The following is a 24699-nucleotide window of genomic DNA, read 5'->3' as shown; positions in this document are numbered from 1 at the left end:
TCATGACTATGTAACACACATACACACACACTTACTTTATTGCAAATGTATGCATATTTATTTGTCAATGTGAGTTTTATTTTTTATATTTATTCAATTTAAAGGATGAAACACACTTTAGTTTAAGAATTTCAAAGTTACACTAAAAGAGACGGAACCAAATAAAATTAAGCGGTACCCGGAATGTATTTGATGTTACTCCCGCTGTAGCTAGCAGAACTACTTTCATTGCTGTATGCGTTCTTTTGTGAGGGAACATTATCGATAAAAATATATTTCCCTTTACATAAACGTCTTGGACATGGCGGGAAACTTCTGGCAGAGTTCTCATTAGTAAGTTTTCAGAAATTTCCGACATGTTACTTCTTTATTTTGTTTATGTGTGGCTTTGTTGTGAGGCCTATAGCTGTCTTCGCGGCTAATCTAAGGGGCTAGTTTCTCAAAACTAATGATACTGAAAAATATCTTCTTTAAATAAAAACACGGAGAGAATAAATTCAAGCTTCAAATGAAACGGACATTTCTATTTTTGTTATTGAAGTTTGCACTTCTTTTATTGTGCAGTGTGTGAGCTTGGTTTGTGTACGTTTATTAAAATATTTTGTTATTTTGTATTTTTCTCCTCAAAAGTCTGCAGTGGGTTCTGGATAAACAGGATCTGATGAAAGAGCGCCAGAAGGACCTGAAGTTCCTCACAGAAGAGGAGTATTGGAAGCTGCAGATCTTTTTCGCCAACGGTATTTAGAAATAAATTAAATTGTAACCTTACTATTGTGTCAACAGTAGCACCAAATGCTTTGGTTGATATTTTTAACAGGTTTTAGCAATTCAAATGATCACGTTTAGCTGTAGACGAGGCTTGTTTGTTTCTGTTTGCAACATATTTGGTATCCTGTGTGTTTCAGTGATCCAGGCTCTGGGTGAGCACCTGAAGCTCAGACAGCAGGTCATTGCTACTGCCACAGTGTACTTCAAACGCTTCTATGCCAGGTAAGCTGCTTATAGTTCACTGCTGAAGAGTCCGGTAAGATTTTATTTCTGCTAACTTCTGATCTTGGGAAAGAAAGCTGGTTTAAAAGACGTTCAAGAAAGACTCTTAGGTTCATTCGAAAATGTTGTGATGGGACAATGAGACTTCACTTTTTTCCCTAATTCGTTTTTTTTTTTTTATTTTGCGCATCATGAATTAAGATGTTTTGCTGCTGTCGCATGTTTTCCCCTCGTGATCTGTGCAGCATACCCTTCAATTGTAGGGTTTTAGAAAATCATGCAATTGCAACATATTGGTCAATGTTAGGATGTTAGTCTTTTTCTCATTTGTCATCTGGATGCTTCAATTCATCTCTGGAACTGTTATCATCTAGTGTCAGTTTTGGAATCCATTGCAGTAAGACTTTATAGGCTAGATGATGATCATGGTAGCCTTAAGTAAAATAACATATTTATTTAGATAAAACAACACGATGTAATCAATTTCAAGTGCATCATATCAGGATGTAAACTGTAATTAACTTCTATGCACTCTGTTGTATTTCGCATTTCAGCTCTAGTCTAAGCTCAGTCTTTGCTCCATGTGCCCTCCATCTCTTTGCTGTTATGTTTTACCTGCTGCTGTTGTTTTTCCAGGTATTCTCTTAAAAGTATAGACCCTGTGCTCATGGCTCCTACCTGTGTTTTCCTGGCCTCTAAAGTTGAGGTAAGAACATTTCAAGGCAAAAGTGTTGGCGCCCTAATTTCACCACCTCAGGTTGTTGGGTAAAACTTTTTGTTTAGTTTTTTGCTCTTTTTATGCATTGTTATATTTGCCTTCTTCTTCTTCCTCGTTGCAATTTGTGTTATAAATTGTGTTTGCCTGAACCTAACATTCATATTTATCTTCCTCCAGGAATTTGGAGTTGTGTCCAACACCAGGCTGATTTCTGCTGCGACGTCCGTGTGTACGTGAACGCGCTAAGTGAAAATTGAGAGTGCAGTTTCACAGTGTTGTTCTTCTTTCTGTTAATATTCACTTTTCCTTACACAGTGAAAACGAGATTCTCCTACGCCTTTCCAAAGGAGTTTCCCTACAGAATGAATCATGTAAGTAAACTTTTTACTTTTTTAAATTTTATCTTACCACTTTGAGGTATTGTGAGTCAGTGGTAGCTGATAAGTGTTTTTAAGCCCATAATTGCATTTCCACCTTAAGCTTGAAAGTAGACAATGTTTTCCCCTGGAAACATAGTCATAACCAAAATCTCCTAAATCAACCCCATAAACTAGCCAAATGCCAGACGATGACCCAAACTATTCATACTGCTGCTTCCTGTGTGGTTATTTATGTACCACCTTTTCAGCTTAGCAGGAATCCCTTACACTGTGTCACGCTGTCGCTACTGTATTGTCCGTCAGTATGCGAGATTCCACAGCTAATGTTGGCACTCTTGTGGTAAAAACTCATTATGTTTGCTGCTCGTGCGTAGGTCCACTCGCCACTCTTTAGCCAGCATTAAGCTACCAGAACGTCATCAGCACCGTGTTGACAAACTGCTGCCTCAGCTATAAATTACAGTGGGCCACGGTGAAGCAACAAAAGGAGGGAGCGGTTCACACAACGCAGAATGAGTTAACAAAGACCTGCGACACGCAAACATATTTTTTCTTGTCTACATTGCAGACATAGTAAAAGAGAGTGATGGTGTCTAGGACTTGTTTGGAGGTTCAGACCAACAGTCCTTGTGTTTACAAGGTCACTGTCCCTGGAAATAATGTAATGAAATTCTTAAAGAAGATAGGAATACTAAAATCTGCAAAAGCACATCAAAGTAGTGAACTTTAATGCAACATATACAGAGTCCAAACAAAACTAAATTATTTTGTGGCTAATTTAGTCCGAATTTTTCAGACATGCGTTAGCCTTTGGTAATAACCAATCCATAGATTAATTGCATAATAAATTAAAATCAACTAATTAATTTTCATTCTATTTTTTGAAGGACAATATTGTTTAGAGAGGCATCATAATTCATTTCATTTATGGTTTCAGATGTGAAACCATAAATAGTTATTTTATTTCAGTTTCATTCATTGTTTTTGGTTATGTTTTGTTTTGGATGTTTGAAAAATCTTCCAGTTTTTGTTTTAAGAGCTCTTTACTAAATTAAAATGTATTGGCCTTTGAGAGGGGGAACTCGATCAATGTACCATTTGAAAATAGTCTCAAAACAACAATATTAACGTCTGTCACAATTGTTACAGGGACAATTTATTGCCCAGTAAGATTTGTTATTGTGACGGCGCTGGACATGTTGGACGTGGTCCCTTTAAACCATTCAAACCTGGTTTGTGTCTTTCCAGATATTGGAGTGTGAGTTCTACCTTTTGGAGTTGATGGTAAGTAAATTATTCAACTGTCTGTTCTTGATGAGATTACAATGACTTTTTAAATCACATTCTATCGCATTACTACCGTCACAATAACGCCTCTCGACCAGCTTTGCACATTCAGCAGTTCAGAAAATTCCATTTTGTGAGTAAATCAGCTGCTTCCCCATTTTCCTTATTGTTCCCTACATGACATGTGGTGTATTCATTGACTTTGAGTGGCTAAATGCAGCTAAATGTTACATAAAAGTGCATGGTACTATTAAATTAGTAGTTGTAACGTGACAAAAATGCAGAGGTTTAAGGGGTACAAATGCTTTTGCAGGGGACTTTAAATGATCATTTGATTGTTGCTGTGTTTCAGGACTGCTGCCTGATTGTGTACCACCCTTATAGACCGTTGCTGCAGTACGTGCAGGACATGGGACAGGAGGACATGCTGCTGCCTCTGGCCTGGTAGGATTATGTGTCGTTTGTCTCGCACCTATTAAATCACGTTGCTTTGGGCGTCGTCACTCAGTGTCTTCTCTGTCGTGTCTTTCCCAGGCGAATAGTGAATGATACTTACAGGACAGATCTGTGCCTGCTCTACCCTCCCTTCATGATCGCCCTGGGTAACAGTCGTTCCCTCTCGCTTTTTTTTTTGTCCACCTCCGTAATCTGGTTACAGACTCGAAATAAGTTTTATCGGATCTGACTTAATCAGTTTTTGTCCCCCTGCAGCCTGTCTTCATGTTGCCTGCGTTGTGCAGCAAAAAGATGCCAGGCAGTGGTTTGCTGAGCTATCAGTGGACATGGACAAAGTAAGACTGATGTTAGTGGGAGTGGGCATTTGTGTTATAAATGTTGTAATGTGAGCCTCAAATGAAATACAGATTTAGTTGGGATTTAGCAAGAAATAAAAGGCTAAACAATCCTTCAATTGAGGATATTGAAGGATTGGTAAAATAGTGCCACTTGTTTTTATTTATTTATTTTTTGTTTTAAGATCCTGGAGATCATCCGTGTCATCCTGAAGCTCTATGACCAGTGGAAAAATTTTGATGATAGGAAAGAGATAGCTGCTGTGCTAAACAAGATGCCCAAACCCAAACCACCTCCAAACAGGTATGACTGAATTTGTTTTGAATGTAGGATAAAATACATTGTTTTTCAATGATTTTAGATGGAAATAAAAAAACATATAAGCAATATTTAAATTGGCTGTTTCTTACTGTTTCCTTTGTGCAGTGAGAGTGATCAGAGCTCCAATGGGAACCAAAGCAACTCCTACAGCCAGTCTTAGCGTCTTGTCTGCGTTTCCACGTGAACCCGTGATGTTAAACTTTGGGAGGGGTTGAAAGGTTTCAAACAAACTTTGCACAATCATACAGAGACCGATCATCATAAATTTAGGTGTGTCTCAGCTTCTCTGATTGTTATGGATTTGTGGACTGACCAGGGAGTGATTGAGAAGTCTCCAGTGAGCAGCAAACCTTCTCCATTAGGCCAACCACTCTGATATGAATAAGGCAGAACAGTGGAGCAGGAAGCTGACACGGGGGAGCAGATGTGATCGCTCTGTAAAAACTCATCATTGTGATGATCCTGACACCCTTGAACCACCCTGAGGAGTCATTCCACGCGGAGCTCCGTGGGATTGGAGAAAAACCTGATCACAAGTGCTGTGGTTTGTCTGTGTGGAAAGCAGGCTGGGTGGGGTTTCATTCCTCAGGGACCTCTGCTCTCTGAATGCATTTTTATTGAGATAATTCCGCTCTCAAGACGTGAGACTCCTAATTTCTAAAAGGTCTTCAGCCTGATCTAACTGTACGGAAAGTGGAAGGCTCACTTTTAAAGTGGAAAGTAGTTCTGTGAAAGCAATTTACTGTTTCCTCCCGATCCCTTCTCTTTTGTAAATAGCTTTACAATTTTGAATTGTTTTGCTTTCTTTAAAAGAAGTTTTGACTTTGACTTTGTGCGAAAGTTCAGCTGTTTTAGTGGATATATTTGTTGGAATTTTCATTGGTGTTTGGCCTGTGTTATGAAACTTTTAAAATCATTTCTTGACAACAGTTTGGAGTAAATGCTAACCTAAACTAGCTCTATGAGTCATTTACTTTCTATCTGCCCTCTGCCGGCTTATAAAACACCTAACTGCTGTGACATGTCTGCATTTACCTGCAGATGTCTGTCAATGTGATTCAACGGAAGGTGTTTTTGAGTGGGCATTATTAAAAGCACACACATTCAGGTAACATGTGAAATATGTCTATAGTATTAATAAATTACTTGCTTTCATCTTTGTTTTGCTTTCTCTGGCAAAGTTGGAAAATGTAATGCTGACGATACAAATTGTTTATTTTTTGTTTGTTTGTTTGAGGCTGTAGTGAGACCCCTCGTGGTGAAGCTGGGGGATACGTAACACTCATTGTCAAAACAGTTAAAAACTTAAAAGAAAAGATGCGAACAATGTTTTAACAGTATTGCGTTAAGTTTTAAGTTAAAAGTCTATTTTTCGTGTAAACGTGCTTCTAATTGTCTTGACCTTTGGTACAGTCGATTCTAGTGACATAACTCGGAGCCCAAAGCCTGGAGAAGATAGCGGAAGTTGTAGCACAAAGTACATCATGTCTCCTTCAAAATTAGAGCTTTAACTCATTCTTGGGAATTTGCAATAGTTGACACAAAGTCTCCAAAGGTTGTTTGGATCTTATAAAAGTGTGCTCTTGAAAAAATAAATTGAGTGAAGTGAAACAAATCTGAGGAAAACTTAAAACTAAAATGAATAATTTTCACAGAATATGCAGATGCATCTCAGATTGTCACTGTTCAGTTTTTTTTTTGCTCATTCTTTTTTGCTTTTTTAAAATCAGTATTTTGTTTTTGTTGTAAATCCACATTTTTATGAGTAGATCTTTTTGTCTCCGTTTTTACTGGTAAAAGTATTTACTGCTGTTTTAGCTGCTGCATAATGTCTTATTTTATTTGCCACAGTGTCACTAAGTAAAATTTGGTCCTCCCCCATGATTACTGTGAATTAAATTATAATAATAGAACATTTTATAAAATGTTACTTTTCTATTGCTGTTCAGCTTGTATGTTTAGAGTCGTTATTCTGCTGGAAGACAGAGGATGAAAAAGTCTCAGGCCTTTTTCATCCTCTAAAGACTGAAAGTAAGATTTTGGAAAATGTGGAAAATGCGTCAGGAAAGTTGCAAGGTTATATGAAACTCAGCATTTTGAGATAAATCAACGTTTATTTTGAAAACATACAACCGGAAATCGCCGGTCAGCTGGTCCACCTTGACAAGAACGTGGAGAAGAAGAGGGGGGTCAAATCAGAGAGCTCAGGACGGGCTCCAGAGTATGTCCTCCCCGGTAGCTGGAGGATAAACCCCGGACGGGATGCTTGTGTCCCCCCGGCTCTTCCGGCTGTTCTGCCCCCGCCTCGGTCGGGACCCATGAAGCCCCCGCCGATGCAGACCCGACCTGCCAAAGCGAGGCGGAAAGCTGCGGGGGACACCGAGCATGTACTGGCGCGTCGTCGGCTTCGCCTGGACGGGGTCGTGTGTGGTTGATCTCGGCCGGAACCGGAGCTTCGATGAGCAGCTCTCGCTTTACGGGTACATCGTCGCCCACCCTCTGCAGGACCACGGCGGGATGATGTCGGCGCTGGGCTCGGACTCGTGGTGGAGGAAGACCCTGTATGTGACCGGAGGCGCTCTGCTGGCCGCTGCTGCCTATCTGCTGCACGAACTGCTGACCATCAGGTAGAAAACACCACACGGAGACGGTCAGAGGAGAAGCATCAAAACCTCCGCAGGCCTCTGTTGGATAAAAGCAAAGCACTGTGTGAATTGTGATCATCTTAGATATCTGATATCTGCTGCATCCTCCCTTTAGGGTTTGATGTTACTTAATCTAGTCTGATTGGGCGGGGTGAGGACGCAGACGGGCAGAAAATAAGGAATCGTGAGGGGTGGGTTATGATGTAACGGAACCCCCCCCCCCGCCCCCCCCACCTCCTCCAGCTGAATCCTCACAAACACATTAGGTTTCCACCAATGCATACACTCCACTACGGCATCAATTCACACGAAGCAGAGCAGCAGTATGATTTGTCCGTATTTCAATGACAAAGTGCCTCGCTTGTGATATAATAAAGTGAAATTAATTTCAGCTTCCCTCCCACTTTTACACAACATTCGAAATCACGGTTGTAGAAAACTGGCAAAAAAACCCCAAAAAACATCCCGTTTAAAGCAACAACTACAAGAATTGCACGTAAAAGAAAAATGTGCAAGAATACAGCGAGGGCTGTGGTGGAACGGTTCACATAAAAACAAGTTATTGTTTAGTCTATTTTTTGCGGTGGAAGGTTTTGCAACAAAGTATTATTGACTTAAGGGGGATGAAAGCTTATATGCCAGCCACATTTTTTATTTTTATTTTTTTCAGATTTTAGGTTGTAAAATAAAAAAAACTGGGTGTCGTTTTTCACTCCATTTTACAAGTAAACTCTTCTCCATTGGCTGACCGTACAAAATATTTACTGTTTATCTTAAAGTCATGGGAGAATCAAGAATTTTACGATTTAGATTCAAAGATTGATTACATATTCATAACCCAAGACTGTCTGGTGGGGGGTTGGTTAGGAGCATGAGATCAAGCTGTTAGTTCGGCTCTGACAGTAAACACTGCAGCTCTCCGCCTCTTGGTGTGCTCTGTGTCACATTACCATCTCACAGATGTTTGTATCCGATAACAAAAGCTTCTGTCTTTGATTTTGTTTGAAAAAAAAAAAAAAAAAGGAAGGAAAAAAAGTCAGGTTTGTTTGGGTGGGAGAACCTTTCAGCACCACACTGAAACAGACAGCTCCTCACATGCTACTTGGTGTCTTAAAACCCTTCAGCACCTGGACTTAGTGGACAGCTCCCCGCAGCGTGACCATTTGTAGGCGTGTTTCTGTCCAATAAGTGGCTTCATATCAACAGGATGATCCACAGATTATCTCTGACAGGGGAAATGTCTTGTTATTCTGACTCAGTGGACATAGGCTGACAGCCACTCAGCTGTTTGTTTATTCAGCTGCACCACGATGAGCTCCATCCTCCCTCGTGACTCACGCTTTTTTTTTTTTTTGGCTTTGTGCAACAGTGACGTCACATGCCTAACCTTACATGCAACGTCTTTTCCCCAGAGGGTCATGCTGACTTATTGGTGAACTTTCTGGCTCTATTTTCTGTGATGGACAGTTTTTAGAGTGAACTGATAAAGACGTTGGATGTCCCGTCTTTGGATTTAAAGAGATCTAACTGAGGCATAATGTGCCAATTTACTGTCCATTTTAGAGGTCCAAGATGTTTTATCTAGACAGTGTTCAGTTGATGCAGAAACTAAAGAAAAATTATTTAGTCTTAATCTTTTGTCTTCATTAGAGATTGACTGATTTTTCTAGCCTTACCGTCTCCTAAAATTAAATCTTAGCACAGTGTATTCAATTCAATTCAGCTTAGTAACTGTTTATTAACACCAAATAGATGTAGTAATAGCGCTCATTATCTAATTATCTTCAAAGAGCGTCCATAGATGGCTACAGTTGTGGGCAGGATTGGATTGTATCATAATTACTCTTGTGTTTGTTGCATATTTCAACATTTTCAATGGATTATTATTTGATCTTAATATATAAGCCTGTCGGGAAATGCAAATTAAAATAAGTTTAAAAAAAGTGAAAATTATGTCTTGTCCATATACAAACAACAGTTTATTATTTTCATATAATTACAAACTTCAGGGTTTTTATTTATTTTATTTGTAAACCAGGAAGTGAAAGGAAAGCGTATAGGAAAGCCCATCCCTGTGATGTAACACGGTGACGGTATCATTATGCCGTGGGGAGGCTTACCAGGGAATCCTGGTCAGGGTTTGAAGGAAGATGGATGGAGACAATTAGAGAGAGATCCTAGAAGAAAAGCTGTTAGAGACCGCAAAGAAACTTGAGACTGGAGCAAACTTTTCCCCCTGCCTGCAGGACAGAATGAGACTAAACATACAGCAACTAAATGGTTCAGATCAAGGTGTATTCATGTGTTTAAAAAGGACCAGTCAAAGTATGGACCTAATCAAACCAACAATCTATAGCAGAATTCGACAACTGAGATCTCTCAGTTGCAGAGAGAGCAGAAATCAAATCAATTGTAACAATTATATTTCCTGCCACTTCCAGACTAAATGCAGCAGAGCTGAAACTTTAAGGCTCCTTAATAACTGGGGGTTGATTCTGTGCCAGTATCAACCCCTGGCACAGAGGTTGTATTAAACTAAAGTATTAAAACATTGCTGAATATGGAAATGGACTGTTTGTATTTGACTGTGTGTCAGCATTTATTACAGCCCCCCCAAAAACACAAATATGACTCCATTATCAAATAAGCTACTTCAATAGAAGCAGTGAGATTGTACCGCTGAATCACTCGCTGTAATTGCATTTAATTAGTTTCAAATACATTTATATTTATTATTGCACTCATAAAAATGACACTGGAAACCCCCCCCCAAAAAAGAAATCAATGCCATATTCCTTTTTATTAGAACATCTCTAAAAGTCAATTGATTTGACTTTGGTGTGCAACTATCAGCAATTTATTTTTATCAGAATAAATCATGATACTTAGTAAAAAAAAATGTTTAAATACCTGATAAACAATACAGTAATTGAGCCATTCCTAGTTCTAAAATATATAAGTGTTGTGAAATAAGAAGAAATTATACTTTTTTATTTTGTAAATAAAGTAGGCATTTTTGTCATTTTCAGTGTGTTTTTTTTTTTTTAACTTTTTTTTGCCTTTAGAGATTTAATTATTTCCAACGATGCTGGACTTATTTTATTTAGTTTGTAAACAGATAGCCCTGTTTTCTACTGACACGTAACAGAAAACCTGACTTTTGGCTCTTTAGATATTTTGGTGCCAATGCACACCTTTTTTCTCATGGTGGTTAAACACCTTTGCAAACTAACTGGACATTTCCTACTACTACTTTACTCGTTTAAAGTCCAGCCTTACAAATCCTGGGACTAAACTTCAGAGTTTGCCGTTTCATATTGAGAGGATGCAGTTTATCCCCTCAGCTCACATTGCGACATTCAGCTCTGTCCCTTTCTGCTCCACATAGAAAAGAAGAGGAGCTGGACTCTAAAGATGCCATCATCCTCCACCAGTTCTCCCGGCCCAAATCTGGGGCCCCTTCCCTCTCCCCCTTCTGCCTTAAACTGGAGACCTACCTCCGTATGGCCGACCTGCCCTACCAGGTACGATCAGTAAAAATAACAACCATAAAATAGGAACAAGGTAAAAAAAAAAAAAAAAAATCCCAGCTCTCCTTCTTGAACTAGAGGCCTAACTATTTCTGCTTTGACTGTTACCGTCTGCCCTCCCCCCTTGTCTGCTCTGTCAACTTTCTAATCTCCCCGAATCGCGTCGGATCTCCTCCAGAACTACTTTGACGGGAGGCTGTCGCCGCAGGGAAAGATGCCGTGGATCGAGTACAACCAGGAGCAGGTCTACGGCACCGAGTTCATCATCGAGTTTCTGGAGGAGAGGCTGGGCGTGAGCCTGAACAAGAGCCTGACGCCGCAGGAGAGGGCCTTGTCTCGCGCAATCACCAAAATGGTGGAAGAACACTTTTACTGGTGAGAATGGATCTCAATAGTAGTCATTCCATTAGACGTGATCGGATTTTGCCGCCTCGCTACTCCGAGGGATGCGTTTTACGACGCTTGCTTGGCACATAATAGTCTTAATGAAATGCGGCGACGTTTCTGGCCATAAAGCGGCAAAATGTCCAAAGAACTAGAAGTTGTGGTCTGTTAGTCTTTGGCCCAAAGACAGAATGACCTTAAATGTTTTCTCGTTGCTGAACAAAGGCGCTTGTTTGTGTCCCAGGACTATGGCTTACTGCCAGTGGGTGGACAACCTGGAGGAGACTCAGAAGATGCTGTCGGTGAGCGGACCATTGAGCGACCTGCTCAAGTGGATCCTGAGTCACCTGACGGGCGGGATCGTTAAGAGGGAAATGTACGGCCACGGGATTGGACGGTTCTCTAAGGAAGAGGTCTACAGCCTCATGGAGAAGGACATGCGAACCTTGGCCACTTTGCTAGGTAACATTTTGATTACCAGATGGTTTCTATTGTTACTTTTCAGGTCTGACTTATTTTAAAAGCGTTCCAAGTTCGTTGTGCAGCAAAGTAATTGAGCAGGTAACTCAAACAGCTCAACACTGACCTCTGGTGGTATTTTCTTTCTTGTTTTTTATGTTTATGGTCTGTTGTTTAATCAGTGTGTTTGTTTGGATGGGATCCAGAGTCCCTGTCTGATGTAACATCTGCTGAGCATCACCACAGCCGCTGCTCCGTATATGAACCCAAATGGCAATGAGCTAAATCCTCTCTGCATTTTATTGTTATTTTGGTGGCGACATATTTCCTTCTGTTTGCCCCACTCAGGTGATAAGAAGTACATCATGGGCTCCAAGCTTTCAGCAGTAGACGCTACGGTGTTTGGCCACCTGGCTCCGGCCATGTGGACTCTACCAGGATCCCGACCGGAGCGGCTCATCAAAGGTGAGGCTGCAAGAAGAAGAAATGGATGTTTCTGACTAAATACAAAAAAAAACCGAATCTTCTCTTGTGTAAACTAATGAATAAATGTGACTTAACAACACACAGTTGCACAGCAAAATTAGAAATGCAGTCAACATTAAAAAGAGAAGCGGCACATTTCAGATCTTAAAACTGTGTAAGCAGCAGTGGTAATAAATAAATGCTCCTCAAAGAGCACAATAAGTGGTAGTAAAGTGGCATAAAGTGCTTCAGTAAGAAGTTGCTTGTGCATTTGCGTTATTGTTCAGTGGTTTGATGGCCCATAGAAGAAAGATGTTTTCAGTGTGTTTGTTCTTCTTCTTATCCTCTAACGGCGCCATCGAGAGGGCAAACAGCGTGTCCTCAACAAACATCGTATCAGAGTTACCAGCTGCTGCAACTGTGCCAACAACAAAATCCGATGTAATGCAGGGCAAAAAATGTAAACAGAAGTGGTGAAATAATCTAGTCGCTGGAGTAATTTCCTCCTAAATGAAAAGACAAGACAGAAACCGGTGACAGCAAAGCCGGAGGTGCAGCAAGTACTTATTGGCAAACTGCTGATCGTCTTCTACACGTCACAGCAGCCTCTTAAATTCTCCACTCATATAGACTGAGCGCCAAGGCTGCGAAACTGTAGTGTTTTTCTTCAGAAGAGAGCATCCGGACCTTTCTAAAACCTCTTAAAACCTGATAGTAGAATCTGTTGCAGTCTGATCAAATCAGCCTCGAGCAGAGCGAAACATTGCGGTAGCTGTGTGATAGATTTGTTTCAATATGCCCTGCCTTAAAAGATACAAAATCGTTTTGGCATAATTTCTCCGCATTACGCTCTTTAAAGCCTGGAAACGAAATGCGGCTTTCCTTCGAGCTGCTCTGGAGGAAAAGCTACAAATCAATGATTGATTGTCCTCGTCTCACTGAGCTCTTTGTCCCTCTCGCAGGCGAGCTCATCAACCTGGCCATGTACTGCGAGCGCATCCGCCGGCGCTTCTGGCCCGAGTGGTTCGTGGACCTGGAGGACTTCCGCTACGACCTCGCCGCCGAGCTCAGCGACACGCCCTCCAAGCTCCCGGACCTGGGCCTCTACTCTCGCACAGACACTTCCCAGGAGACGATTTACTCGCACACCTCTCCGCTTTCCCATCTCTCCCACCTCTCGCACACTCCCACCCCTCAGGAGCCCCCGTCGCCCGTCAGCGACCCCACGGGCCACTCCCTCTACGACTCCGACATGGACACCGAGTGCTCTGAAATAGATCAGCTCAAGTGTTGATGAGAGACGGCACGCACTCGTAGGCACGCACACCCACAGGGGGGAGGGTGGGGAGGGGGGAGAGGTAGGAGGGTTCCCCCCTACCTCTTTGGGGGGAACCCTCCCCCCCAAAGAGGTAGGGTTCACCTACCTCTTTGAACAAGATTCCGTGTGTTGGTGCGGAGAAGAAAGAGGTTTCCCTGCAAATCTCCAGTGGAGGAAGAAAGCAGCCAACAACAACAACAACAACAACAGCAACAGCAAAAAAAAGCAACAGGTTGCAAAGTTGAAAGGAGTAAATGACGCGGCTGCTGCTGAGAAGCTCCTCCAGGTTCTCCACGTCGTCGGCAGGCAGTAACACCTTTTACACACTCGGCATCTCGGTGATCATGGCAGCTACATGTGCGTGCGCGCGCGCGCGCGCCCACGGCGTTTCCTCGTAGCAACGTGCGCCGCCATTCAGCCGTGTGCGTGTTTTCCACCGACTGGTCCCCGAACGCCTCTCGGTGACGTCACGTCAACGCCTGCAGCTACACGCCAGACTGAATCCAAGCCGTTCAGTGTAAATATTCCTAGGAATCAAAGTAAATCAATGGATAGAATACGGAATTATATTATGCATATGAAGTGTGTAGATAATCTGAAATCCGAAACTTATTTCCGTTGTTGTACAATGTAAATATTGTTAGTGTTTCTCCTTTAAACTCCGGTTTACGGTGGTCCTCGGTCAGCAAGAAGACCCCCTGAAAACGTCTGTCCTGCGTCTCATCTGCTTTCGCTACATGGATCGAAGTAACACCTGCAGTCACATCTAGAAGTGTAGAATGTATCCCAAATAGGAATTTAAAATCTGTGCAGATGTCGTCTGTCGTTTCTGTACATCTTGTTTCCAAAGAGCCAGACCGACTTATTATTTTTCAAAGTGGTTTCGATCAATGCCTGACAAATTACTCTCCTTTCAAAGTTTGCTAAGCCCCTTAGCTTTGTGTTGTGCTTCATTAAGGCATAAAACAAACCATGTTCAGGATTTACACACAGGCTTAAAATTTATTCAACTTATTTTAGGACTTTTGCTGCATGTCTTTGCCATTCTCACTCTGCCCACTTGTTGCCTGGGTGACTGTCAATAAAGGCCTCTAGTGCCAAAGAAAATCTTAAAAACACAATAAAAAAAAACATAGTTTGTTCCAATTTCCTCACCCAAAACTTTGAAAATCAGAAAACAGCTGCATAAATCTAAAACAAATTCTGAAAGTCTTTCATTATTTCTTCGTCGTTTGAAGAAATAATGACAGAGACTACGTCGAAAGATGACAAAAAACAAGTCTGCCTCTTTGTTGTTGACAAATCATTAGCAAAATGATGAATGGTTTTATACTTTTACACATTGTGTTTTTACTTTGGCCACAGCTTTGGCTAAAAGAAACATCTCAGATGCATTCAGGCATTAAGAGCGTATTAAACAATCTTAAAAAAAAAAAAAGACTAAATTTTCACGTGTCGAATTAAAGCGCATGGCTGGTTCGTGCCCACAAAACTATGCCTCTATGACGTTGTGTTGATTTTTCTTTTTTTTTTTTAGCTACAGAGAGATGAAGCCCCGGCTGGTTTGTGGTGTTGTTTTGGATCTGCAGCATGAAGGTGTAGGGTTTATGTGTGTTTGTCACTCAACAAATGCTCAAACTGCACCAGCAGGGGCGTCTGAAAAGCTGCGTCAGATGGAAAAGTATTTAGATTTCTTTCCATTATTACACGTGGGTTCACTTTGTCTTTGTTGCCTTTGAATGGCGATACGTTGCTTCAGGTTCAGCAGATGTGAGCTTTATTCATCGTCCCTGAATCAAAAGAAAAAAGAAAAAAAAAACTTTGCAGAAACAGCTTTTTTTGCTGCAATCAAAGCTGCAAGTCTTTCTCCATCTAAAGATTTGGAGATTTCTGACCATTCGTCTTTGCGAAGTAGCTCAAGCTCTTACTGCATGGCTAATTGTATCTACAGATTCTCCCACCTGAGCTTTGAAAATCTGAACCTCCTCCAGAGTTACCTCTCTTGGTTACTAGTCCTGGTGGATTTGAAATTGCGTTGTGATGTTTTCATTCTGTGAGATGCTGATACTCGGGATATCCTTTTCTGACCTAACCCCGCTTTAGACGTTTCCACGACTTCCTCCATGACTTGCCAGCTGTGTTCCTTGGTCTTTCATCGTGCCGTTTGTTCACTAATGCTCTCTGACAAAAAACCTCTGAGGCCTTTGTAGAACAGCTGGATTTGGTTAAATGACACACAAAGACTTCTGATGTCAGATGCACTGGGTTTTATTCATGGGGAATCCACACCACACGTTGCGGATGTTGAGTTGTTAAAGTTTTGGAAAATATGCACTACTTTCTGTTGTTCTGTCACTTAAATCCCAACAGCATGCACTGAGGTCTGTCTGTAGACTTAACATGACTAAACGTGAAGAGGGTCTTGCTGCGTTTTGCAAGAAAATACAGAATTGCTGGACTAAACTCAAAGAAGACAGAAATGCCTTCATGAGTTACAGTATGGGAGAGACCTTGAAGTAGAATCTTAGTGATGTAATTAAGTAGTGAAAAATGCTAACTTTTTTTTTTTAATGTTTTATCTTAATATTTCTCTCCTGCATGATTTTGCCTTTTGGCTCTACAAAGTTCAGGTTTGCTCTATTGTTTACAACAGTGCCAATATATGCTTTCAATATTTTTTTTATATTAGTTCTTTTTATATATGTTGACTATATTATAGATTATTTTACCGATGCTGGTTTATTTAATGTACTTGTTTTGTTCTTGTTTTCATGTTCTCATGTTTTGACAGTGTTTCTTACGTTTACATGTTGCTCTCAGAATAATGCGTTGAGCTGTGTATCTGTGCAATAATGTACATTCTCCTTTGACCTGCAGACATAAAAAACAAACAAAAAAACTGGGCAAACATTTTTGTGCTTCCCACTTTTTGCCATGACTGCATGTTCAACCCAGTTTTCAGGTGATTCTCTGTAAGTCCTGCATGAAGTTCAAACTTTCCCCTCCTTCCTTTCGGGACGACGGGAGGTTTCCGACCAAACTGCAGAAACACCGGCTTAACTCTCCTGTTTGGTCGCTTTCCCCCAGTTTGTAGACTCTAGGTGCTGCCTCACATCGTCTATCCGTGTTTGTGCAACGGACTTGTGAAATATCATCTGACTGTAAATAAGAGAGAGTTTAAATTAAAAAAAAATCTAATTAAAACGCCAACATGGCCTACGAGAAAATGCAGTGTAAGATTTTCTGAATGTACCACAACTAGAGATAAACGGCTGTATGAAAATTGATTCATTTCAATATTTCATTAAAAATAGCTGTGATTTTTTTTTTCTTTTTCCCCCTTTGGTGTGTCCTTGTTATTTACTGACTTGGTATTGATCAATATTCCAGAGAAGCGTCACCTGCCTTAAAAGAAAAAAAAAAAAGAAGGAATATGTGCATCACAGCAGCCAAGGTTTTGAGGTGTTTCTCTCTGGTCCAGCTCTGAAAACATTATTTACCCCTAAAAGGAATTTCTGTTTTTTTTTTTCTTTGTTTTGAAAATGTTTCACATCACATTTGTGAATTATCTCCTATGTGTTTTGGTTATGGAGCAGGATAATGATCCAAAGCAAACCAGCAACTCCACCCTCTGAATGACTAAAACAAACAAGCAAAAATACAAGATTTTGGAGTGGCCTAGTTAAAGTTAAAGGCTAAACTTTGATCTTATTAAAATGCTGTGGTGTGACATTGAGCTGATACTCAAGTGATCTTGCAGTGGGCCAATATTCCTCTACTGCGATGTAAAAAAAAACGTATTTCCAGTTTTCACAGATGCTTTATAACATCTGACACCAGCAGTTATCAGGTGTAGGGGTTGATTATTTTTCACATTGTGCCAGATTGTTGTGGACACATATAGCCTCTATAAATTAAACTTCACATTTACTCAGGTTGTTATTTTCTAATATAAACTTTTTTGGATGATCTGAATAAACCTGTCAGAGGGCAAACACTTGTTCATGGCACCTTATGCTTCTGTCCGTTAATCTTGCCCCACTGTGTTTGCCCTGTGACGGTGCTAAACCCGTCCAACGTTGCTGACGGATTAACTCTTTGCCCTTATCTTTGTCCAGGAGCTCCAGAGAAACAGACAAAAAGGAGCACAGAATGTGAAAAAAAGCAAGTTGTGGAGGCACGGCAAAGGAGCAAGGGAAAAAAACGGCAGCAAACAAATGAGCGATGTTTGATGGCTCTGGCCCATCATGCAGCTATTGTGCAAAAAAAAAAAAAAAAAGAATCCCAGCAAAGTCTGCTTTACAGAGGCAGGAGAAAACAAACGAGGACCGACAACAATACTGAAGCATCTCCGTTCAGATGGGATACACAGTGTGAGAGGTGGCAGCTGTGTGTGTGTGTGTGTGTGTGTGTGTGTGTGTGTGTGTGTGTGTGTGTCTGTGCAGTATGAATAATGCAGGAGATGCCTGTAGGAGCGTGAGGGCCGGGAGGAGGGCAGATGGCCGTCGGATGATAAGGCAGGATTCAGGCAGCGGGGTCCTCCAGAGAGCTGGATTCAGACCTGCCTCGGAATATACACACAAAGAAACGGCCAACACAACCCCACAAGAATTCACACCTTTCCTTTTTCTTCCTGAAATGGACTTTCTTATGCCATGTGATTGATCAGATTTTTTAATGAAAGGCTTAGCATTCATTTTCTAGCTGAGAAAACTACTAAAATCTGGGTTTTTGGAGAAGGGCAGCTAAATGAACCCAGGTTTAGATTTCAACCTTCTTATTAGTTTAAGCTGAGTAAAATGAAAATGACCTGAGTTTTATTTGAACTGCAAACTTCACTAAGTCAGAACATAATCTGAGAACATGAATCAATACAATTAATTTATGATATCTGACATAGTCGGCACTATTTTATTACATTAAAAAACCCTCAGTTTAATGAAACCAGTCGATGCAAATATGTAGGTAACTAACAATGTATTTCAGAGTTCACTTTAGGTACTGTAGTAAACAAGCAGTTTGCTAAAACAGGTTCAACTTCACACAAATGTAATTTAAAAACATAAACTTATGTAGATGTATGACAGTGTACCAGTTCAAGCATGAAAACCTAAAATTCAGTTTCTCAGAACAATTGACTGAGTGTCTGATTCGGCTCTGGCCAAGTTGGATGCGTCTCCATTGGGACTGCATTCCTCACTATGTGGGCGTGAACACGCACATGTTGTAATCGACACAAAGATGATTTTACTGCACCCTCGGCCAGCCAGTTTTTCCAAAATCTCTGTATGTTTGTCAGACACGAGCTGCAATCTCCGGTTAACGCTACATGGACTCGTCCACCTCAACTGATACAAAGGTTTGGACAACGTCTCCATCTCCCCAACTACTGCAGTCTCATCGCGGATTCCTTGGACCAAACAAATGCCAAACAATTTGAGTATAGGTTTGTACCATTCCTGAGGAGATTCCAGAAAAAATGTGAAGGAATCCCATAGGATCTGCAAAAGCAGACAAATCTGACTGAAACTGAAAGAACCAGGAAGTACTGGACTGTTTCTGAGTGACCCAAAGTCCTTGTTTCAGAAAATAAATGTATCATCTCATTTGACAATGAAGGTCTCAGAGTATGGAGGAAGAGAGGAAAGGTATAAAAACCAAGAAGCTTGAAGTTCAACGTAAAGCTTCCACAGTCACTGATGATTTTAGGAGCCATGCTATCGGCTGCTGTTGAGCAACTGTGTTTTATCAAGTCCAAAGTCACTGAAGCCATCTAGCAGGGAATTTCAGAGCACTCCATGCTTCCCTCTGCTGACAAGCTTTATGGAGATGCTGATTTCATTTCCCAGCAGGACTTGACACCTGTCCACACTGAAAAAGTACAACCGCCTACCTCAGTGATCTTGGTGTCATTGTGCTTGATTGGCCATCAGATTTGTCTGATCTAAACCCCATAGAGAATCTATGGGTTATCATAAAGAGTCAGATGAGAAACACCGGACCAAGCAGTGCAGATAAGCTGATGAGGAACCAGGGCTTCCTGAACACTTCAACAGAACCACTGACTGATCAAGGGATCCAGGTTTGTCTTCCAAAGAAGCTGCGATCAAGTATAAGGTACATGTCTGTTTACTTTATATTGTGCCTGAATTTCTGTGTTAATTAGTATTTCTAATTGACTTACATAATATAGTTTTCTGAGTAACGCAGTTTGGGATTTAAATCAGCAATGAGTTGTAAAAAAGAAAAAGAAATAGCCTTTAATTGACTTATAAAAATCAATGAACCCTTTGATTAAATCTTACCTTAAGGAGAAACATGTGCACTATGCTGCTGCATTTATGTAAACCTTAAAACTGTCATGGAAGCTTGATGAACCTGAAATTCCTGCATTGCTGCACTTCCCCTGTAAGAGATCTTCTGGAGTTTTTGAAAACCTCACCGTCTTCCTCACCGAGTTGTGGTGAGAAAGACATGGGTCTTTATCTGGAATAGTATCTGGAATAGTTATCCAACATTAATCTGTTCTCTTTTCTTTCTCCTTTTTGACTAATAAATAAAATCCAAGCAGCCACTAACCTTGCATTGAACTCTGAAAAACTATCTCGTTCATGATGATTGATAGTGTCTTAGCTGCATTTGGCCACTAGGTGACAGCAGCGAGCCGCAATAAAGTCAGTCATTATTAACAGCCACGTTATAAAACACACTGTTAGGTTGACAAAACGTAACTAAAAACCATAAAGAACGAGATCTAAATTGATCCGAAATGTAAATCACAGTCAGCTGTATTTTTATTATTAAAATTATTCATTTAGTTTGGAACGCTCCAAAAATGCTGAAGCAAGATAAGGCGCAGAGTTCTTGAAAAATAACTTAATAACCCAAGATGATGTAATAATAATAATAATAATAATAATAATAATAATAATCATAATTAAACTAAAACATTTTTCGGGATAGTTCAACAATAAATTGCGTCATCGTAAAACAAGTTTGCAGCTGTTTTGTGTTTTCATCTCACATTTATGTGCATCAGCAGGATAAAACGTGCAGCTTACTTTAGGATGGAAGACTGCCAATAAAGGGAGATTTAATTGTTAAGGTGTTAAACAAATAAATACACTTTACTCCATCTCATGACTCCAACTGCTCACCTGTGACTATCTTAATGATTTTTATATTGCTATGAACTACTAATAAAAACATTTTACTCCCAGAAACTGTAAAAACCATCTCGCCGTCACTATCGAATAATTTTCCAATTATTCTGGCCATTGGTGTATATTTCAGATGCAGGTGATTGAGTGTGGCTATCTCTCCGCACAGCAGTATCAGTGCGTACATCTGCAAAGCAGCTGAAGGACACTTCCAAGCAACCGAGACGAAGCGATAAAATCCGTAATTAAAATGCAAAGGCCAGAATAGATAAAAAAAAAAGAAAAAAGAAATAGAAATAGAAAAGAAGCAGCTTTTTGCAAGTGTTTCCCCCTCTTTTTTTTTTTCTTTGGAGCTCAATAAATATGGAGCAAGACTGCAGGGTTGTAGAAAACCAGTACGATTTAATGACAAAAAAGCAGATAGAAATTGTGCAATTGTTGATTTCATTTCCCTCTTTGCTGGATCACAGATTTCAGGTCGATAAATTTTTATTTTGGTTTTACTGATTTTTTTTTCTCCCCTCCCTCTCTTTTACACCAGAAACTCAAACTCATCTGAAGGATTTCCGGATTATAACTCTTATCTTAAAAAAAAAGAAGAAAAACAGAAAAAGAAAAAGCCTGTTATTGTTTGCTTGACAATAATCAATATATATATATAAAAAAATGTGCGTATTGCAGATTAATATTTGATATATTGCTATTTTTCCCTTTGACTGACAAGAAAAATAAAGGACTTAGACATTGTTAAGACAATTATTTATGATAACCAAATAATAATTTCTCTCCAGCCAACCAACGGTTCCTTCATTGTATTTGAGTTTCTGACGTTCAAGATTTGAATCAAAATATGTCAGAGATTTGATCTCCGTCTTCTGGAGGATTTCCCCACAGAAACATCTTACATATCAGATCATAATCACAGGATTAAGGTGGCACAAAAACACGTGTCTGTGTTTGTGCTTTGGCACAGTTTGACATGGAAAACGAACCCAAAACAAAAAATACAGTTAACAAACAAAGTAAAGCCATACATTTGTTTTTCTTTTTTAATAATAATAATAATAACAATAAAAAAAGTCTTCTCATTTGACTGAGTCCAGAACGGATAATAACGGGGTCAGGGTCACTTTAAATATGTCCCCCGTTCTTCTTACTTAAAGGAAGGAAGGCCAAAATAAACTGGATCCCTCTGAAGGCTCCAGTCGGACAGTCTCGGTCTGTTTCGTCACAGCGTTTTTGGGGAAAGTACAGAAATAACCAACAGCAAAAACACAGTGTAAACGGACGCACAGAAAGGAAAGCACGAGTCAAAAAAAACACACATTATTATTAATGTTATTATTATTATTATTATTATTATTATTATTATTATTATTATTATTATTATTATTATTATTATTATTATATCAAGAATATTTTTTTCTAATTTTTCAACATTTATAAATTGACATTATTTTAAAGATACATTATAAATAAAAACATAAATAAAATAAATAAGTAATAATAATAATAATAATAATAATAATAATAATAATAATAATAATAATAATAATAATAATAATAACAATAAACGGTTGGCTGGTATTGTGGGCTACAGCATTTGTCTGCCATTTCAGCCCTGTCTTTTACCACAAGCTGCAGGATCCCTGTCGCTTTTGTTATGATGGAAAGATGGCGTTTATTTACCCACACCGACTGCAGCCTGCTCCTATAGTTTTCCTCCTTCCTGCCTTTCTTTAAAAGACTGATGCAGAAAATGTCGCTGCTTTCCCCCCGACTCCCCCATCTTTTTTTTTTTCCCCTTCCTCTCCTCTTCCCTATTTTGGTTAGCACACACCAGCTCAATGTGCCTGGCATGAAGCCATTCTACACATCTCTGCTCTGAGTGTTTTTAGCACCGGGGTGCCACTCTGCATCCCTGCGTCCGTCCAACACTTAAAACTGGCCGAGGTCCAGTTCCAGCATTGAGTATTTTAACAAATAAGAAGCTTCCTCCTGCAGAGGTTCGTGTTTTCTCCCCAAAATAATAATAATAGTAAGAGGGGGGGAAAAAAAGAAGAAAATACTGGACAGGGGTCACTGCACAGGAGTCTGTCCTCCGTGGTGAGGAGGGGTGTCCCCGTACATGTCCTCCCCTCCTGATATCTGTCCCCCAGCGGGGGTCATCCTCTTCTCCTTCTGCCGCCGGTTACAGAACCAGACCCTCACCACCTCCTTCTCCAGCTGCAGGCTGTCCGCCAGGGAGTTGATCTCCGCCGCTCCCGGCTTGGGGCATTTCAGAAAATGGCTCTCCAGAGCGCCCTTGACGCCCACCTCGATGGAGGTCCGCTTTTTCCTTTTCCTCCCCTGCGCCGCGATCTTATCTAGGCTGGTGGGACTCCCCGACGTGGAGTCCGCCTCCTCCAGCCACTTGTTCAGCAGCGGCTTGAGTTTGCACATGTTCTTGAAGCTGAGCTGCAGCGCCTCGAACCTGCAGATGGTGGTCTGAGAGAACACGTTCCCGTAGAGCGTCCCCAGGGCCAGCCCCACGTCCGCCTGCGTGAAGCCCAGCTTGATCCGCCGCTGCTTGAACTGCTTGGCGAACTGCTCCAGCTCATCCGAGGTTGGCGTGTCCTCGTCCGACTGGTCCTGGTGGCCCCCGTGCTGCTGGTGCTGGTGGTGGTGGGCCCCGGGGCCGCCCCCGTGCTCACTGAGGTGCGGGCTGTGGCTGTGGTGGTCCTCGTCCCGCAGAGGGTGGTGGTGCATCCCCCCCTGCTCTCCCCCTGGCATCAGAGCGAAGCCGGACTGGGAATACACCAGGCTCTGTCCCTCAGATGTCGCCATGCCGGTGATGTGCGTCGTGGCCGTGCTGGTTCGCCATGCTCTGGCGTCGTGATGCGCCTGCTGGTGCGCTAGGTGAGGGTGTCGCTGTTGCTGCTGCTGCTGCAGGCTGCTGGAGTTCTGCAGCTCCTCTCGGTCACTGTCATGCAGTACGGGCTTCACGTCCTGCTCTCGGAGGGGACTGGACGGCCACGGCGCCCCGCTGTCACCGTGAGAGAGCGCCGTTATCCACTGGTGCGCGTGGCTGAGCGGATGCCCACCGCCCGGTAGCGTGCCGTAGTCGTTCTGGAGCAGGGTGTGCGCGTCCCTGTACGCTGCCGCCTGCTGCATGCTCCCGGACTCCGAGTGCGGCGGCGGCGGCGGCGCGCTGCTGGGGGTGCTGAGGACGCTGTAGTGGTTGGACGCTGCGGTCGCCATAAACTCTCTCGGAGCCAGAGTGATAGCCGGAGTTAAAGAGGGAGGCTGCCTCTGACAGGAACTCTCTTTGCGCCACGGGGCAGCTATAGGCGTCTCTCTCCAGCATCTCCCGGGCGCTGTGCCAAGGGGACGCAGAGGCGCGCACCTGTGGTCCGCCTCGCTCCGCTCTTTATTGGCCGAGAACGCCTGACAGATGTGGTTACCCCTGACAGCACCCCGCTCATTGGTCACGGGAGATTGTGCTGAAACCCCAATCAGTCTGGCCAACAATGCGAGCAGTCCTGCAGCACGTTGGTGAACAAAGTGGAAGGAGAAATGTGGCAGCTGAGTTCAAACACAGAAAATACAGAACATGTTCAGACTTAAGAAAAAAAAGGGGGAAAAAAAACGAAAACGTCTTGTTATGGTTAATGTCTCTTGATCTGGGTCAGTGGGTTACGTTTATTGGTTTCATGCGTAAAAATGACGCGTAAAAGTTGTAAACCTTCCAATTATGCACTTGTGTGTTCAAAACCAAACCAGGAAGGGAGTGGAAACCAAAATTATTCTTAGATATATTGCAGAGATCATTTGGAGGAACTCCCAGCTGCCTCTCTGCCCTCAGGACGCCGTCCAAGGAGAGCGAGAGAGAGAGGGAGAGAGAGTGTATGAGAGGGACCGCGTGCTTCAAGCTTCTGCCCGGTTGCCATGGCGAACGCGGTGAATGGAACAACGACGCCCACGTCACAGCTGCAATTCGCAGCTTCTTTTGCGCCCTTCGCCCGGCCCGTCGGGGACAAATAATCCAGGGGAGGGGGCGAGCAAAGAGGGCAGCTGAGGGGCCAAACAGAGAGGAGGCTGCAAGAATGGATCCCTCAGTGCGCCGTGCCCCCTTCCACCTGCTTGTTGGGTAAACTTTGGAGATGGATGCGCCCACAGTAGCACAAGGAGGAGGGGGGGTTGGTTTCCTCCCAAAAAACTCTGAGCAGTAAAGAGGGGCTTGAATTGTTAAGACCGAGCAAATGAACTAA

At 41.8% G+C, this 24699-nt stretch overlaps 3 protein-coding genes across 3 annotated transcripts; 2 read left to right on the top strand and 1 right to left on the bottom strand.

Annotated features, from left to right (window-relative positions):
• The first annotated feature begins 180 nt into the window (after positions 1–180).
• Positions 181–5643, top strand: ccnc (cyclin C). The gene is made up of 12 exons (XM_017302283.2): positions 181–333; positions 631–737; positions 906–990; positions 1627–1696; positions 1886–1937; positions 2024–2079; positions 3337–3372; positions 3728–3819; positions 3910–3977; positions 4087–4166; positions 4352–4470; positions 4594–5643. The coding sequence occupies exons 1-12, from the start codon at positions 302–304 to the stop codon at positions 4646–4648; spliced, it is 852 nt and encodes a 283-aa protein (XP_017157772.1). The 5' UTR covers positions 181–301; the 3' UTR covers positions 4649–5643.
• Positions 5644–6556: 913 nt separating this feature from the next.
• On the top strand, positions 6557–16626 carry faxca (failed axon connections homolog, metaxin like GST domain containing a). The gene is made up of 6 exons (XM_008398040.3): positions 6557–7115; positions 10522–10657; positions 10842–11038; positions 11292–11509; positions 11855–11971; positions 12934–16626. Exons 1-6 carry the CDS (start codon positions 6874–6876, stop codon positions 13263–13265), a joined length of 1242 nt encoding a protein of 413 aa, XP_008396262.1. The 5' UTR covers positions 6557–6873; the 3' UTR covers positions 13266–16626.
• A 4205-nt stretch (positions 16627–20831) lies between these two features.
• Positions 20832–23913, bottom strand: pou3f2a (POU class 3 homeobox 2a). The gene is given in 2 exon segments (XM_017302048.2): positions 20832–23773; positions 23776–23913. Coding segments are annotated over 2 exon segments (1383 nt in total). The 3' UTR covers positions 20832–22528.
• Between the last annotated feature and the right edge of the window lie 786 nt (positions 23914–24699).

This window comes from Poecilia reticulata, chromosome 21 (assembly GCF_904066995.2).
Source record: "Poecilia reticulata chromosome 21, P_reticulata-male-v2, whole genome shotgun sequence".
Classification (NCBI taxonomy): domain Eukaryota; kingdom Metazoa; phylum Chordata; class Actinopteri; order Cyprinodontiformes; family Poeciliidae; genus Poecilia; species Poecilia reticulata.
The sequence above is the reverse complement of the archived record's forward strand: the minus strand, read 5'-3'. Positions and strand labels throughout refer to the sequence as shown.